This window comes from Xiphophorus couchianus, chromosome 21 (assembly GCF_001444195.1).
Source record: "Xiphophorus couchianus chromosome 21, X_couchianus-1.0, whole genome shotgun sequence".
NCBI classification, from domain to species: domain Eukaryota; kingdom Metazoa; phylum Chordata; class Actinopteri; order Cyprinodontiformes; family Poeciliidae; genus Xiphophorus; species Xiphophorus couchianus.
This window is the reverse complement of record NC_040248.1, coordinates 19,380,363-19,395,748: the sequence shown is the minus strand read 5'-3', so window position 1 is coordinate 19,395,748 and position 15,386 is coordinate 19,380,363. Positions and strand designations below refer to the sequence as shown.

General features: G+C 36.6%; 1 protein-coding gene across 2 annotated transcripts; it reads left to right on the top strand.

Annotated features, from left to right (window-relative positions):
• The first annotated feature begins 501 nt into the window (after positions 1 to 501).
• Positions 502 to 14,785, top strand: LOC114136384 (histone-lysine N-methyltransferase mes-4-like). 2 transcript variants are annotated; one of them, XM_028004250.1, is made up of 17 exons: positions 502 to 1,926; positions 2,015 to 2,177; positions 2,275 to 2,467; positions 2,742 to 2,843; positions 2,961 to 3,044; positions 3,355 to 3,426; positions 3,596 to 3,685; positions 4,293 to 4,364; positions 4,534 to 4,623; positions 5,236 to 5,307; positions 5,477 to 5,566; positions 6,179 to 6,250; positions 6,420 to 6,509; positions 7,123 to 7,194; positions 10,517 to 10,622; positions 13,729 to 13,776; positions 14,317 to 14,785. In XM_028004250.1, the coding sequence occupies exons 1-17, from the start codon at positions 1,821 to 1,823 to the stop codon at positions 14,559 to 14,561; spliced, it is 1,767 nt and encodes a 588-aa protein (XP_027860051.1). In that variant the 5' UTR covers positions 502 to 1,820; the 3' UTR covers positions 14,562 to 14,785. The 2 variants fall into 2 exon arrangements, with proteins under 2 accessions (XP_027860051.1, XP_027860050.1); XM_028004249.1 differs by lacking the exons at positions 502 to 1,926; positions 2,015 to 2,177; positions 2,275 to 2,467; ... (4 more) ...; positions 4,293 to 4,364; positions 4,534 to 4,623 and adding exons at positions 11,002 to 11,063; positions 11,154 to 13,221; positions 13,457 to 13,648 and having other exon boundaries at positions 5,247 to 5,566.
• The last annotated feature ends 601 nt before the right edge of the window (positions 14,786 to 15,386 follow it).

Below are 15,386 nucleotides of genomic sequence, written 5' to 3'. Positions count from 1 at the left end.
GGCGTCTGGCCATTAGATGCTGCTTTTTATGTATTATTTTTTAATATGTTATAGTGTGTGTGTGTGTGTGTGTGTGTGTGTGTGTGTGTGTGTGTGTTGGTATATATGGTTTAGCCTGCCTTTTGACCTGAATACGTACTTACGTTACGCGGACCTAGGGGTAATACACGGACAGTGCCAATGTCCGCATAAATCATGGAGTGTATTTTAAATTTTGAGTATCTAAACAACACTTTTTCTCATAAATCTAAAGTTTTATAGGAACTATGCCAGTGTTTGCATGATTTGGACCATGTATTTGTACTTTTCATTGAATAAACAGCGTGATATCTCACTTTCTTTAATTGTCCTTTTATACCTGTAACCTGAGTTTTGTGTATTCCAGTGTATAACACAGCGCCACCTGATGTCAGTGTATGAATTGCAGTTTTACACACATTTTTATACACTACGCGCGCTTTTAGCCGGTCATCATCTGATTGGCTGGAAAAAAACTGTGGGTGTGTCTTATTACCAAACCATCCCAGACGCAAGGTTTTTAAAAATTAAATCCTCATTTGAAGCCGCAGCCCTCAATATGGACGTGTTGGTGGAATAACTGTGCACAGGTAAGCATTAATGGTAAATTAAAATAATTTTTGCCTAGATGAAGTTATTTACAAGTAAATAACTGCAGATGCAAGAAAGGTTTTTGAGCAAAATGAAATATTTTAGATTTTAATTTAGGTAACATTAAAGCTAAGCAACTTATTTTAGATATTTGCATCAAGTAGCTTAAATATGTATGCTTTTATGACTGAAAAGACTTACCTGAAGCAGTATAGTTTTTATTTCGAGTGTTTTAAAGTAAGAGACTAGCTGGGCTAGGAGAGCTAGCTTCCTAGCTAGAGCTAGCCTCCTAGCTAGAAACAGGTGTTTGACAAGTTGACAATATTTGGGGTAGGTGGTACCTGTGTGGTACCTACTACCTAGCTTTTGGTGATAAAAGTTGGGTGATGAACTGTAAGGTTTTCATCATTATATTTAACAATATTGGCGAACTGCTTGCTTTATGTTAGCTAATTGCACCGTAGTGATGCTTGTTAAGCTCGTTAAGCTTGATTTCAAGCAGGAGATTAATAAGAAGCAAACCCACAGGTTTCTGTGAAACTTGTTTATCTTTTGGAAAAGCACCAATGGTTGAAGGTTTTAATAATTGGCTGCAATAGGGCTGGTGCATCAATGGCTTTAAAGCTGTGTACTGTAATCACTTTCATGACTTAAATGCTGAAAGTGTAAATCAAGAGTCCTCAAATTTAGGCAAATATCGGTGTCCTTCAATTTTTAAATGTGTATTTGTACCTGAATCAATTAGCTGAATAACCTCCTCATATGCAGCCAAATTCTCCAGATTTCTGACCACATTATTTGACTTAGGTGTGTTGAAGCAGAGATGCATCTAAAAGTTGGAGGAGACTGTCCCTGGAAGACTGATTAAAACTGTTTAATTAAAGATAAATTGGACTTCTCTAATAAAATTCATTTGTGCAACAAACTACCCTTTTTCCTTAAAGTATGGCTCAAATGTTCTTGTAAGGCTGTACTATTGGCTGAACAACAATATATTGAACACTGAACTATTTGTAGATGGTAAAGCACTTTTTTAAATCAGTGATTAAATAAATTATAGTGTTGGTGTTTTATCTGAGCTGTGTGTCTTGCATGCATAACATGTTTCCATATTTATAATTAAATTTTTAGCTTTAACATTTGTAGGAATTACAAAGAAGCTTGTAATTCCTTCTTTGACTGTTATAACTTTTCATACATGTCAGTAAAACATGCAGAGGCGAAGACGCATAAATCCGAAGGAAGATGCCAAATATTATATTGATACCAAAACGGACAAAGTGGGGCTTGACGTCACGTACATCAATGCCTTTAAAGGTATGGGGATTTCTTTGGAGTGGTTTAAATACAATCAAGCCTTTATACTGTTTACTCTTTCTACTATTATTTTTGCTTTCTTCTTTAGGTCGTGGTATCTTTGCCACAACCTCTTTTCAGAAAGGAGACTTTCTGTGTGAATATCGAGGTGAACTGATCAGTAAAGAGGAATGTGAGAGGAGACAGAGAGTTTACCATGACAACCTTAAAGTATTCTTGTTTGAATTCTATTTTAATGGAAAACTCTGGTGGTTAGTATGTTTGTATCAGAAGTCTAATTAGAACTAAATGGCATATATATATAAATGAATATTTTAATATTTAAAATTAAATGTTATGTATTTGCAGTGTTGATGCAGCAAAAGAAGATTGCTCCCTTGGAAGGCTTATAAACGATGACAATATCAGCCCAAATGCCAAAATGAAGTATCTGACCGTCCAACAGAAACCACATTTGTGTTTATTTGCAACTCGAGATATCAATCAGGGAGAAGAGATTACGTACAATTATGGGGACTCAGACTGGCCATGGCGACTCAAGGTACTAAAAAAATAAAAATGTATGAATCTTAAGACAATGTTCATTTAAGAAATGCACTAATAATGATGATTTACAACCTGAACCTCCTTTGTTTTACCATTCTTTTCACAACACTAGATGGCTGACTATACAAGACATTACTGGGCAAATTAACCAGTTGCCCACAAATGTATAATAAATAATTACAGTATAGTAGTATTTACAGTAGTGTTTTACGTACTCTCAAAACATTGTTACATCTACAATGAATTTGATATATATTCAAATTCAACAGAACTCCAGTGGGATGTCTTCAACTGGACAAGATGTTGAGGTGCCATCCACATCACAGTTGGTTTCATACTATGGACCGGTATCAAGCAAAGACCAAATAAAGGTGTGGGAAAATGATATTATTTAAAGTTTTAAGACAAAATCTGAATATAAGTGAGGGTATCTCTGTGAATTAATCTAGGGCAGTATGGTGTTGACTTGTATTTATTTTCTGTTTCAGATCAGAGCTGAAAATGACCCGGATCAGATGATAACCAGTGTCAAAAACGAGACAGATCCAGTCCTGGATTCACTCCCCATCAAGGTTGTGAATATTGGTTTGACCTCTGATAAATGTTGACTTGGCATCACAGAATATATTGGGAGAGTAAAAATTTTAATTTCTTAAAGGTTATAGAAAATATTTTTATTTTTGGTGATTTTAATCAAACAGAATCAGACTTCAATTTGGTCAGTGCTGGTGAAATTATAATAGTCAACTTGTTTCTTAGCATTCGTCTTGCAGACTGTTTCCAGAATTCAAAACACTTGGGTTAACCACCAAATTATTTTCTCTGCTACATCAGAAAATCTTCTGTGGGGATAAAACAATCAATCTTTCTTCTTTTTCACAGGAATTGGAGAAAGAAATGTCCCAAAGTCCTGACTGCACTCATTCAACTTCTACGGCTGGCAACACAGAACAGGTACAGAAGTTGGGTTTTCATTTTGAATTTACCAAACATTTTGGCTGGATTTAAAACTAGTTTCCTTCCATGGGTGATGGTTCTCATAGAACAATCATTTAAGTGAAAATATCTCTGTGAAGTAGTCAAGGGCAGTATGGTGTTGACTTGTATTTATTTTCTGTTTCAGATCAGAGCTGAAAATGATCAGGATCAGATGACAACCAGTGTCCCAAATGAGACAGACCCTGTCCTGGATTCACTCCCCATCAATTCAGAGGTATTTTATATTTAAGGTGCAGCTAAATGATGTCAGTCAGCCAACCTGTTCAACTTCAGTGTGTCTGTGTGTGGACCTGAATGCCATGTGGTTTATCTGGACATTGGTTTGTAAGGACAGTCTCATGTCATGGTTTTCAGTTTGTAAGTTCAGCGTGTGTATGTGTGTGTTTCATGGTCACCTGCCCCAATGTGATACAGGAGGACCATATTGTATATGGGGACCTTGCGTTATTGAATTGATAAAAACATATGTTTTGGTTCTTGTGACCTTGTGAATATTGGTTTGACCTCTGATAAATGTTGACTTGGCATTACAGAATATATTGGGAGAGTAAATATTTTAATTTCTTAAAGGTTAAAGTAGATGCATAGATTTTTGCTAAAATTTCTTTTAATTTCACAACAGAATCAGACTTCAATCTTGTCAATGCTGGTGAAATTGGAGTATTTTGAATATTTGTTAAAGTTTGCTTTCATTCAATGTGTATAACCTTCATCTTTTAAGGTGTTTCCAGGATTTAAAACACTTGAGTTACAATCGGACTATTTTCTCTGCTGCATCACAGAATTTCTGTGGAGAAAAAAATCAATCTTCTTTTTCACAGGAATTGGAGAAAGAAATGACCCAAAGTCCTGACTGTCCTTGTACAACTTCTTCAGCTGGCAACACAGAACAGGTACAGAAGTTGGGTTTTCATTTTGAAATTACCAAACATTTTGGCTGGATTTAAAACTAGTTTCCTTTCATGGGTGTTTTCTCTCATAGAACAATCATTTAAGTGGAGATATCTCTGTGAAGTAATCAAGGGCAGTATGGTGTTGACTTGTATTTATTTTCTGTTTCAGATCAGAGCTGAAAATGATCAGGATCAGATGACAACCAGTGTCCCAAATGAGATAGACCCTGTCCTGGATTCACTCCCCATCAATTCAGAGGTATTTTATATTTAAGGTGCAGCTAAATGATGTCAGTCAGCCAACCTGTTCAACTTCAGTGTGTCTGTGTGTGGACCTGAATGCCATGTGGTTTATCTGGACATTGGTTTGTAAGGACAGTCTCATGTCATGGTTTTCAGTTTGTAAGTTCAGCGTGTGTATGTGTGTGTTTCATGGTCATCTGTCCCAATGTGATACAGGAGGACCATATTGTATATGGGGACCTTGCGCTATTGAACTGATAAAAACATATGTTTTGGTTCTTGTGACCTTGTGAATATTAATTTGACCTCTGATAAATGTTGACTTGGTATTACAGAATATATTGGGAGAGCAAATATTTTAATTTCTTAAAGGTTAAAGTAGATGCATAGATTTTTGCTAAAATTTCTTTTAATTTCACAACAGAATCAGACTTCAATCTTGTCAATGCTGGTGAAATTGGAGTATTTTGAATATTTGTTAAAGTTTGCTGTCATTCAATGTGTATAACGTTCATCTTTTAAGGTGTTTCCAGGATTTAAAACACTTGAGTCACAATCGGACTATTTTCTCTGCTGCGTCACAGAATTTCTGGGGAGAAAAAAAATCAAATTTTCTTCTTTTTCACAGGAATTGGAGGAAGAAATGTCCCAAAGTCCTGACTGTCCTTGTACAACTTCTTCAGCTGGCAACACAGAACAGGTACAGAAGTTGGGTTTTCATTTTGAAATTACCAAACATTTTGGCTGGATTTAAAACTAGTTTCCTTTCATGGGTGTTTTCTCTCATAGAACAATCATTTAAGTGGAGATATCTCTGTGAAGTAATCAAGGGCAGTATGGTGTTGACTTGTATTTATTTTCTGTTTCAGATCAGAGCTGAAAATGATCAGGATCAGATGACAACGAGTGTCCCAAATGAGATAGACCCTGTCCTGGATTCACTCCCCATCAATTCAGAGGTATTTTATGTTTAAGGTGCAGCTAAATGATGTCAGTCAGCCAACCTGTTCAACTTCAGTGTGTCTGTGTGTGGACCTGAATGCCATGTGGTTTATCTGGACATTGGTTTGTAAGGACAGTCTCATGTCATGGTTTTCAGTTTGTAAGTTCAGCGTGTGTATGTGTGTGTTTCATGGTCACCGGCACCAATGTGATACAGGAGGACCATATTGTATATGGGGACCTTGCGCTATTGAACTGATAAAAACATATGTTTTGGTTCTTGTGACCTTGTGAATATTAATTTGACCTCTGATAAATGTTGACTTGGTATTACAGAATATATTGGGAGAGCAAATATTTTAATTTCTTAAAGGTTAAAGTAGATGCATAGATTTTTGCTAAAATTTCTTTTAATTTCACAACAGAATCAGACTTCAATCTTGTCAATGCTGGTGAAATTGGAGTATTTTGAATATTTGTTAAAGTTTGCTGTCATTCAATGTGTATAACGTTCATCTTTTAAGGTGTTTCCAGGATTTAAAACACTTGAGTCACAATCGGACTATTTTCTCTGCTGCGTCACAGAATTTCTGGGGAGAAAAAAAATCAAATTTTCTTCTTTTTCACAGGAATTGGAGGAAGAAATGTCCCAAAGTCCTGACTGTCCTTGTACAACTTCTTCAGCTGGCAACACAGAACAGGTACAGAAGTTGGGTTTTCATTTTGAAATTACCAAACATTTTGGCTGGATTTAAAACTAGTTTCCTTTCATGGGTGTTTTCTCTCATAGAACAATCATTTAAGTGGAGATATCTCTGTGAAGTAATCAAGGGCAGTATGGTGTTGACTTGTATTTATTTTCTGTTTCAGATCAGAGCTGAAAATGATCAGGATCAGATGACAACGAGTGTCCCAAATGAGATAGACCCTGTCCTGGATTCACTCCCCATCAATTCAGAGGTATTTTATGTTTAAGGTGCAGCTAAATGATGTCAGTCAGCCAACCTGTTCAACTTCAGTGTGTCTGTGTGTGGACCTGAATGCCATGTGGTTTATCTGGACATTGGTTTGTAAGGACAGTCTCATGTCATGGTTTTCAGTTTGTAAGTTCAGCGTGTGTATGTGTGTGTTTCATGGTCATCTGTCCCAATGTGATACAGGAGGACCATATTGTATATGGGGACCTTGCGCTATTGAACTGATAAAAACATATGTTTTGGTTCTTGTGACTTTGTGAATATTGGTTTGACCTCTGAAAAATGTTGACTTGGTATTACAGAATATATTGGGAGAGTAAATATTTTAATTTCTTAAAGGTTAAAGTAGATGCATACATTTTCGGTAACATTTTTTTTAATTTCACAACAGAATCAGACTTCAATTTGGTCAGTGCTGGTGAAATTGTAGTATTTTGAATATTTGTTAAAGTTTGCTGTCAGTCAATGTGTTTACCGTTCATCCTTTAGGTTGTTTCCAGGATTCAAAACACTTGAGTCACAATCGGACTATTTTCTCTGCTGCATTACAGAATTTCTCTGGGGTGAAAAAAATCAATTTTTCTTCTTTTTCACAGGAATTGGAGGAAGAAATGTCCCAAAGTCCTGACTGTCCTCATACAACTTCTTCAGCTGGCAACACAGAACAGGTACAGAAGTTGGATTTCATTTTTAATTTACCGAACATTTTGGCTGGATTTAAAACTAGTTTCCTTCCATGGTTGTTGGCTCTCATAGCACAATCATTTAAGTGAAGATATCTCTGTGAAGTAATCAACCATTTCATATATGGGGACCTTGCTTTATTGAATAGATAAAAACATATGTTTTGGTTCTTGTGAGGTTGAGAATATTGGTTTGACTTCTGATAAATGTTGACTTGGTGGCACAGAATATAATCTTAGAAAAATGTTTTAAATGTTGTCAAAGTTAAAATATATATATATATATATATATATATATATATATATATATATATATAAATTTTGTCTTTTGTATTTATCTACATCTTTACCACACAATATTTTTAATTCAACTATTTAAAAGTTTGCAGAAAAAGTTGTTTTTTATGACTGGAACCCTCTGTAATTATTTGTCTCATTTATTATCCAATATAGTATGATCCCAAAGGGGAAATTGCTTATTCATTGAAAAGCTACTCCATCTGAGCTAATAAATATAAATAATAAAATATGTCTGTCTGTCTGTGAAAACGTTTGGGCACCCCTATTAATCTTAATTATTTTATTTCTAAATATTTGGGGTTTTGCAACAGCTACTTCAGTTTGATATATCTAATAACTGATGGAAACAGTAATATTCCAGTATTGAATTGAGGTTTATTGTACTAACAGAAAATGTGCAATATGCATTAAAACAGAATTTGACAGGTGCAAAAATGTGGGTACCCTTATCATTTTATTGATTTGAAAACTCCCAACTACTTTTCACTGACTTACTGAAACACAAAATTGGTTTGGTAACCTCATTAAGCTTTGAACTTCATAGACAAGTGTATCCAATCATGAGAAAATGTATTTAAGGTGGCCAGTTGCAAGTTGTTCTCCTATTTGAGTCTCCTCTGAAGAGTGGTATCATGGGCACCTCAAAACAACTCTCAAATGATCTGAATACAAAGATTGTTCAACATAGTTGTTTAGGGGAAGGATACAAAAAGTTGTCTCAGAGATTTAAACTGTCAGTTTCCACTGTGAGGAACATAGTAAGGAAATGGAAAACCACAGGGACAATTCTTGTTAAGCCCAGAAGTGGCAGGCCAAGAAAAATATCAGAGAGGCAGAGAAGAAGAATGGTGAGAACAATCAAAGACAACCCACAGACCACCTCCAAAGACCTGCAGCATCATCTTGCTGCAGATGGTGTCACTGTGCATTGTTCAACAATTCAGCGCACTTTGCACAAGGAGAAGCTGTATGGGAGAGTGATGCGACAGAAGCCTTTTCTGCAAGCATGCCACAAACAGTCGCTTGAGGTATGCAAAAGCACATTTGGACAAGCCGGTTTCATTTTGGAACAAGGTCCTGTGGACTGATGAAACAAAGATTGAGGGGTTCCGGTGACGTCAACTTCCGAGATGGCAGCTTGAGCTGACTGCACCTCCAGTAAATCTTAATTTGACCGCCATTAATTGCCAAATATAACAAAAAATGAGTAAAATGGAATCTATAAGGGGGTCTAGAATGGGGAAAAGGGACGGGAATAAGAAAACCACGAATAAAGAATTGGCAAAAGAAAGAAAGACGGCAGGTAGCTCACCAACACATCAGCACCTCGGCGAAGCTAATGCTAATAAGCTTTCCACTGACTCAACTGCACTAGCGCAAATCCTGGGGGAGTTACGGGATTTCCGAAAAGATATGAAACAACAGCTTGATGACATTAAGTCAGAACTCATCAACATACACCAAAAAATTAAGGAGACGGATGACCGAGTCAAAACGCAAACCATTATCATGTCTTCTGGGACTACCCAATCATAAAAGATTACTGGAAAGAGATAAATAGTGCCTTACAAGATATTTTCAAGCAGAACATTCCTTTTGAGATCAAGCTTATGTATTTTACATAATTTCTTCAAAAAGAAATAAATATTTAATGACTATTTTATTAATAGCAAGTAAGAAAAACATTACAAGAAAATGGTTATCACAAGACAAACCAACTTTCGACGACTGGATCGACATAACATTTAACATGTATAAAATGGAAAAGAATCAACAGTCACAGGACTGAACAATTCTGTCAGTGGTGGCAGATTTGGGTAGAGATCTGATTTCATTTTTAGAGACCAAACTTGATTAAATCTCCTATGACAGCCATACTTCATAATTATTTTATACTATGTCTTTCGTTTATGTATTTCTTTTTTTTCTGGTTTGCTCTTTACATTTCTAACTTGATTCCTTTCTCTATTTTTGGTTTCTTCTTTCACACTCTCTTTATTCCTTGCTTTATAATCTTTCTCAGGGAAGTGAAGTTGCATTTTTGTTTTGACTGTTATTATGCAATGGTCTACATGTCTACCTTATTACAAATGTTGAAGTTAATCCTGTGATGTAGAGACCTAAGTTCATGTAAGTGATACTTTCTTGAGAATCAATAAAGATAAAATAAAAAAAAGAAACAAAGATTGAGTTGTTTAGTCATAAAAAATGGCGTTATGCATGGCAGCAAAAAAATACAGCGTTTCAAGAAAAACACTTGCTACCCACTGTAAAATGTGGTGGAGGTTTCATCATGCTTTGGGGCTGTGTGGCCAATGTCAGCACTGGGGATCTCGTTAAAGTTGAGGGTTGCATGGATTTCACTCAATATCAACAGATTCTTGAGAATAATGTTCAAGAATCAGTTACGAAGTTGAAGTTGTGCTGGGATATTTCAGCAAGACAATGATCCAAAACACCGCTCCAAATCTACTCGGGCATTCATGCAGAGGAACAATTACAATGTTCTGGAATGGCCATCCCAATCCCCAGACCTGAATATCATTGAACATCTGTGGGATGATTTGAAGCAGGCTGTAAATGCTTGGCGACCATCAAACTTAACTGAACTGGAATTGTTTTGCAAAGAAGAATGGTCAAAAATACCTTGATCCAGGAACTCATTAAAAGCTACAGGAAGTGACTAGAGGCTGTTATTTTTGCAAAAGGAGGATCTGCTAAATATTAATGCCACTTTTCTGTTGAAGTGCCCATATTTCTGCACCTGTCAAATTCTGTTTTAATGCATACTTCACATTTTCTGTTAGTACAATAAACCTCAATTCAGTACTGAAATATTACTTATGTCCATCAGATATATCAAACTGAAATAGCTGTTGCAAACACCCAAATATTTAGATATAAAAATAAGTAAGTTTAATAGGGCTGCCCAAACTTTTTCATATGACTGTATATATATGTATATGTGTGTGTATTTTTAAATATATGTTTAATTTGTTCTTTGTAGTGTCAAAAACATCACTTGATGTGCACAACAGTATCCTCTTTGGAGAAGTGTACTCAGTGTTTTGGACCTTGTTCTTCATTCAAGTGGGTTGGCTACCAGTGCAAAGGTAAGATATTTAGTTAATTTGTACTGTGAATTAATTAATTTTAATAGGATGTATGTCTTTGTTGAACTGTTGACCATGAACAAATTACAGTTTCAGAATTGAGTACATAGTTTTCAATACAATGCAATTTATGTCATCATGGTGACTTTCAAAGCAGTGGAAGTTTTCAAAGTACCTTAAAGCCTTTAACCGTGATCTTTATTTAAAACAGAACATAAAAATTTTATCCAGAATGTTCAATTTTGCACATTTGAAAAAAAAAAATTGTTAATCTATATTTAACTATTCCATCTGATCTAAACGTAAGGTGTAATGGTTTATTTGAGATTTTGGATTTTGCTTGTCTTCTGTGGTTTTTTACATTTAAATTTTTTCACAGGTTGTTCAAAAGTCTGGCATTCATCCTGCCTTAAACAAATTATAAAGGATGATGGATCTCAGGTGAATATCCACATACGTTTTTTTAGCTTTGCCTTCTAAGTCTCCATTATAACATAAATTATATTTCCCACTTCCCACTCCCAATTTCAGGCAAAAGAACTGTTTAAGTATTCCATAGCTGACTCCTCATCAGATAACAACACATCACCTTCCAAAGAATGTGAAATGTCAGATGATGACCATGCATCTGATATTGACTACATACCAAATTCAGAATCTGCAGAAGCTGATGAAGACTCAGATGTTAGCATCCCTCTTCAGCCCATCAAGTCTAAAGTTGGACAACTTCAAGGAAACCCAACAATACCCGATCTCACTTCATTCTTGCCAGACTCAAGTTCTGTGGTTGAACCTTGCACATCAAATTACTGGCCTCCTTTTCACACAGATGATATGGGTGATGGCACATTCGAAACATTCAGCCCAGCCAAGTCTACCAAAGACTCAAACAATAAACCAAAAAGTCAAAAGGAGCTTCACAAACAGGAATCCTCACAGCATATTTTGAGTGCTAAGAACTATTGCTTTGTATGTGGTAGGCCACAGAGCAAAATTTCACGCCATTTAAAAACCCACAAGACACATGCTGAAATTGCTTATGCCTTTTCCCTTCCGGAAGACTCAAAAGAGCGCAATGTTCTTCTAGAAAAAATGAGAAACAAGGGGAACTTCAAACATAACTGTGAGGTTTTACAAAGTGGGAAAGGATCGTTGAAAGTTAAGAGAAAGCCAAAAGCAAAGACTGGAACATTTATACATTGTATGTACTGCCAAGGTATGTACATTCGAAAGGAACTATGGAGACATGTGCAAAGATGCCCCTGTAAGCCACAAAATGAAGATTTGAACCAAGGACATGGAAGAACCAAAGTACTGGGTTTTGCTATGGCTCAAGAGTCTGCATTCTGTCAAGAGATTTCAAGTGGGGTTTGGAAGCTCCTCGGTCCCATGAAGCAGGATGATGTAGCCACAGTTGTGAGAAATGACCTGACCATTATTCAGTTTGCCCAGTCTCTCTACAACAGACATGGACAAGACCCTACTAAGTATGAGTACATCCGACAGAAGCTCCGTGAAATTGGACGTCTGTTAATATGTCTACGGTCTGAATTCTCTATACATAACTTGGAGGAAGCTGTGAAACCTGCTAACTTCCAAAGAGTTGTCCAGGCAGTAAAGATTGTCTGCGGTTTTGATGAAGAAAAGCATTCATACCAAACACCAAGTCTTGCACTAAAACTGGGACATACACTACAGAAAATCAGTGACATTATCCATTGCCGAGCGCTCATGGCAGAAGATGAAGAACTGATTAAGTCAACAGACACTTTCAAAAAGCTGTATACATCCAAGTGGTCTGAGTTAGTGTCACATACTGCCTTGAACACTCTGAGTCATGCCAAATATAATAAGCCATTAACCTTACCATTCACAGAAGATGTTCAGAGTCTTCATAGGTACCTTAAGAAATCTGGAGAAAATGCATTTTCTAACTTGAAAGAAGAGGTCAGCCCCCAGAATTATGCAGAACTTGCAAAAGTTACTCTTGCACAGGTCATTGTGTTCAATCGAAGACGAGCTGGAGAAGTCTCAAAGATGCGTCTCAGAGGTTTCCAGCAGAGAGATGACTCCAAGCTCCATGAAGATGTTGCTGCTGGATTGTCCAAGGTTGAAAAAAGGCTCTGTAGCTACTTCAGCCGTGTTGAAATAATTGGAAAAAGAGGTCGAAAAGTTGCGGTTCTCCTTTCTCCAGATGTGGTGGATGCTCTGACTCTGCTGGTCAGCAAAAGAGAGCAATGTGGTGTTTGCTCCACAAACATCTTTCTTTTTGCCCGACCAAGATCTCAAAGTCACTACAGGGGCCAAGACTGTTTGCGTGTTTATGGAAGCCAATGTGGGGCGAAGCATCCCGAGTTCCTCAGGTCCACGCAACTCAGGAAGCATGTTGCCACATTGTCACAAGTCCTCAACCTCAAAAATAATGAAATTGACCAGGTGGCTGACTTCCTGGGACATGATATTCGTGTCCACAGGGAATTTTATCGCTTACCTGTGCCAACAACACAACTGGCAAAGATTTCTAAGCTTCTTTTGTCCATGGAGAAAGGACACGTATCTACCCTGCAAGGAAAATCCCTTGATGACATCGAAATCGAAGGTTATTGCTGAATTTCTTTTGTGATCTTATTTCCATTAGTAGGACTTGTCTGACATAATCAACATTCATAAAACTGGTGGATTTAAATAAATGATTATTATTGGAAAATATTACAGTAGGGATTCTCTGTTAGAAAATACTAATAAATACAAAATGTGTTTTAAGCCTCATTTTGGTAATGCTTAGATATAATTTTATGTATGGCACTCATTTGTATTCTAATAATGCCTTTCAGATGAAATAGAACTAAGTGAGGATGAAGAAAAGGAAGATTTAAGTGATTTGGATGACTGCGATTCTGTGGAACCTGAGGAACCCGTGGAAACCGTGGAATCTGTGGAACCTGAGGAACCTGTGGAACCTGTGGAACCTGAGGAACCTGTGGAGCCTGTGGAACCTGAGCAAAGCAAGAATATGGATGATTTGTGTATGTTACTTGAATCCAAAGATGCTATAACTTTTTGTCTATCTGTTTTTTGTTTTTTAAACTTTTGTTGTTTGTCTTAGTGGGAGCAGTGTCATCGACAGCAGAGGAAACTGTCCCTCCTGTTGAAGGCAAGTCAAGTTTCCTTATGAGTCTGTGTTTTGATCCTAGCTACATTTAGTTAAAGCATAATTCTACTGCGCTGACCATATTAACTAGTTCATGCTTAAAGGCCATGCAGTCTAGATGACCTCAAACTATATGCCATTTGCTTGAGACATGTGCCAACCTAGTGAAGAGTGTTACGACCGGCTCTTTGAGCCATACCAAAGACAGGAAGACACGGAGTTCAACAATAAATAAGCTCTTTATTGAGCACAAGCATGAAATAAAACTAAACTGAAACAACTTGTTTTTTGTCCACATGCCTCCATTTGGGAGATTGCTTTTGTTTCTGCTTGGACATTTCTCATTGTCCTTCTTCTCCACCCAATTTCCAGTAATTTCACATTTTTGAAGCATTGTATTCCAAATTTTTGTCCACTTTCTCAGTTAGTTGATTAGTAGAGAAACTTACAAACATGCTTGGCCAGCAGCCATCTTGAATGTTTTTCATTTTTTGTTTTAATAAACTGTTTTAATCATTTTTCTCTTTACTTTTTTCCCTTCAGAGACCTCCTCTGCTGCACCCAGAAGACAACCAAAAAAACCATGGTCAAGTGCTGAGGTTTCTGCTGTTATGAGGCATTTTAAAGCTCACATAGGTAAAGGAAAACTTGCCACTAAAAATGAGTGCAAACACTGCAAGTTGGTGGAAGGTCCTGTGCTGGCTCAAAGAACAGCACAAAATATCAGGGACTTTGTGAGAAACCGTGGAATAACTGCTATGAGGCAGGCACAAAAGAAAAGGCTCTAGATTTTATGTGAAGTAATCATTTGTTCAAAAGTGTTCCATTTTGTTCATGCTACTAAAACATTTTTTTTGTTGCCTATCGAACAATATTATCTGTAAAGTCCCGTGACTTAGAGGCTGTTTAAATGTATTTGTGTTGATAGGCAGAAAAGCGTTTTTCTAATGGTGAGGCATTTTTCTGTTGTCCAGCATAAAAATTATTCGAAAAGGTGGCAGAATTTTAATTTAACATTCTTGTACTTATTTATTTATATTCAGAATATTTGGCAACAGTCTGCACCCTAAAGCCCTTATTTTACTTTTGTGTACGTTTTGTTGAGGCACTTAAATTAGATTGTTTTTCTTTTGGTAATTTCAATTTGAGGCTTACTTTTATTTTTTAAAGAAAAATAATTGAATTATTTGGTCATATTTACCTAATAAAATATGTTCTGTTAATGCTTTGTGCTGTCAGGTTGTGTATTTATGCTAATCAGCAGGTTTTTAAATATGACGTAGTTGTCCCTTTAAAGTTCTCACAATACTTTGTTTTGTTCTCATAAACCACATTTGCTGATGTCCATACAAGCCACCATGTTGTCAGGCTGCTGAAAGAAAGGCTGTGTAGCTGCTATCTGAAACCTAAAGTGAGCTAAATTTTTTTCAGATTTTTTGCAGTGTTTTAAGCCACCTCCCATTGCTCTAGCTACTTGGGAAAGGGTAGTCCAGCTAAACCACCGTCGGGCCTGTTTGGCGAAAAAGGCAGGCTATACCTTATATACCTGTATGTGTGTGTGTGTGTGTGTGTGTGCTTGCATGCCTGCATTTGCACGCTAAATTTGTCAGCCT

Excerpts from the sequence above, each read along its gene's own strand:
- LOC114136384 (XM_028004249.1), top strand. The coding sequence starts at position 5,444 with ATGGTGTTGACTTGTATTTATTTTCTGTTTCAGATCAGAGCTGAAAAT. Across the intron at positions 5,567-6,178 it reads CACTCCCCATCAATTCAGAG|GAATTGGAGGAAGAAATGTC; the intron begins GTATTTTATGTT and ends TCTTTTTCACAG. Across the intron at positions 10,623-11,001 it reads GGTTGGCTACCAGTGCAAAG|GTTGTTCAAAAGTCTGGCAT; the intron begins GTAAGATATTTA and ends ATTTTTTCACAG.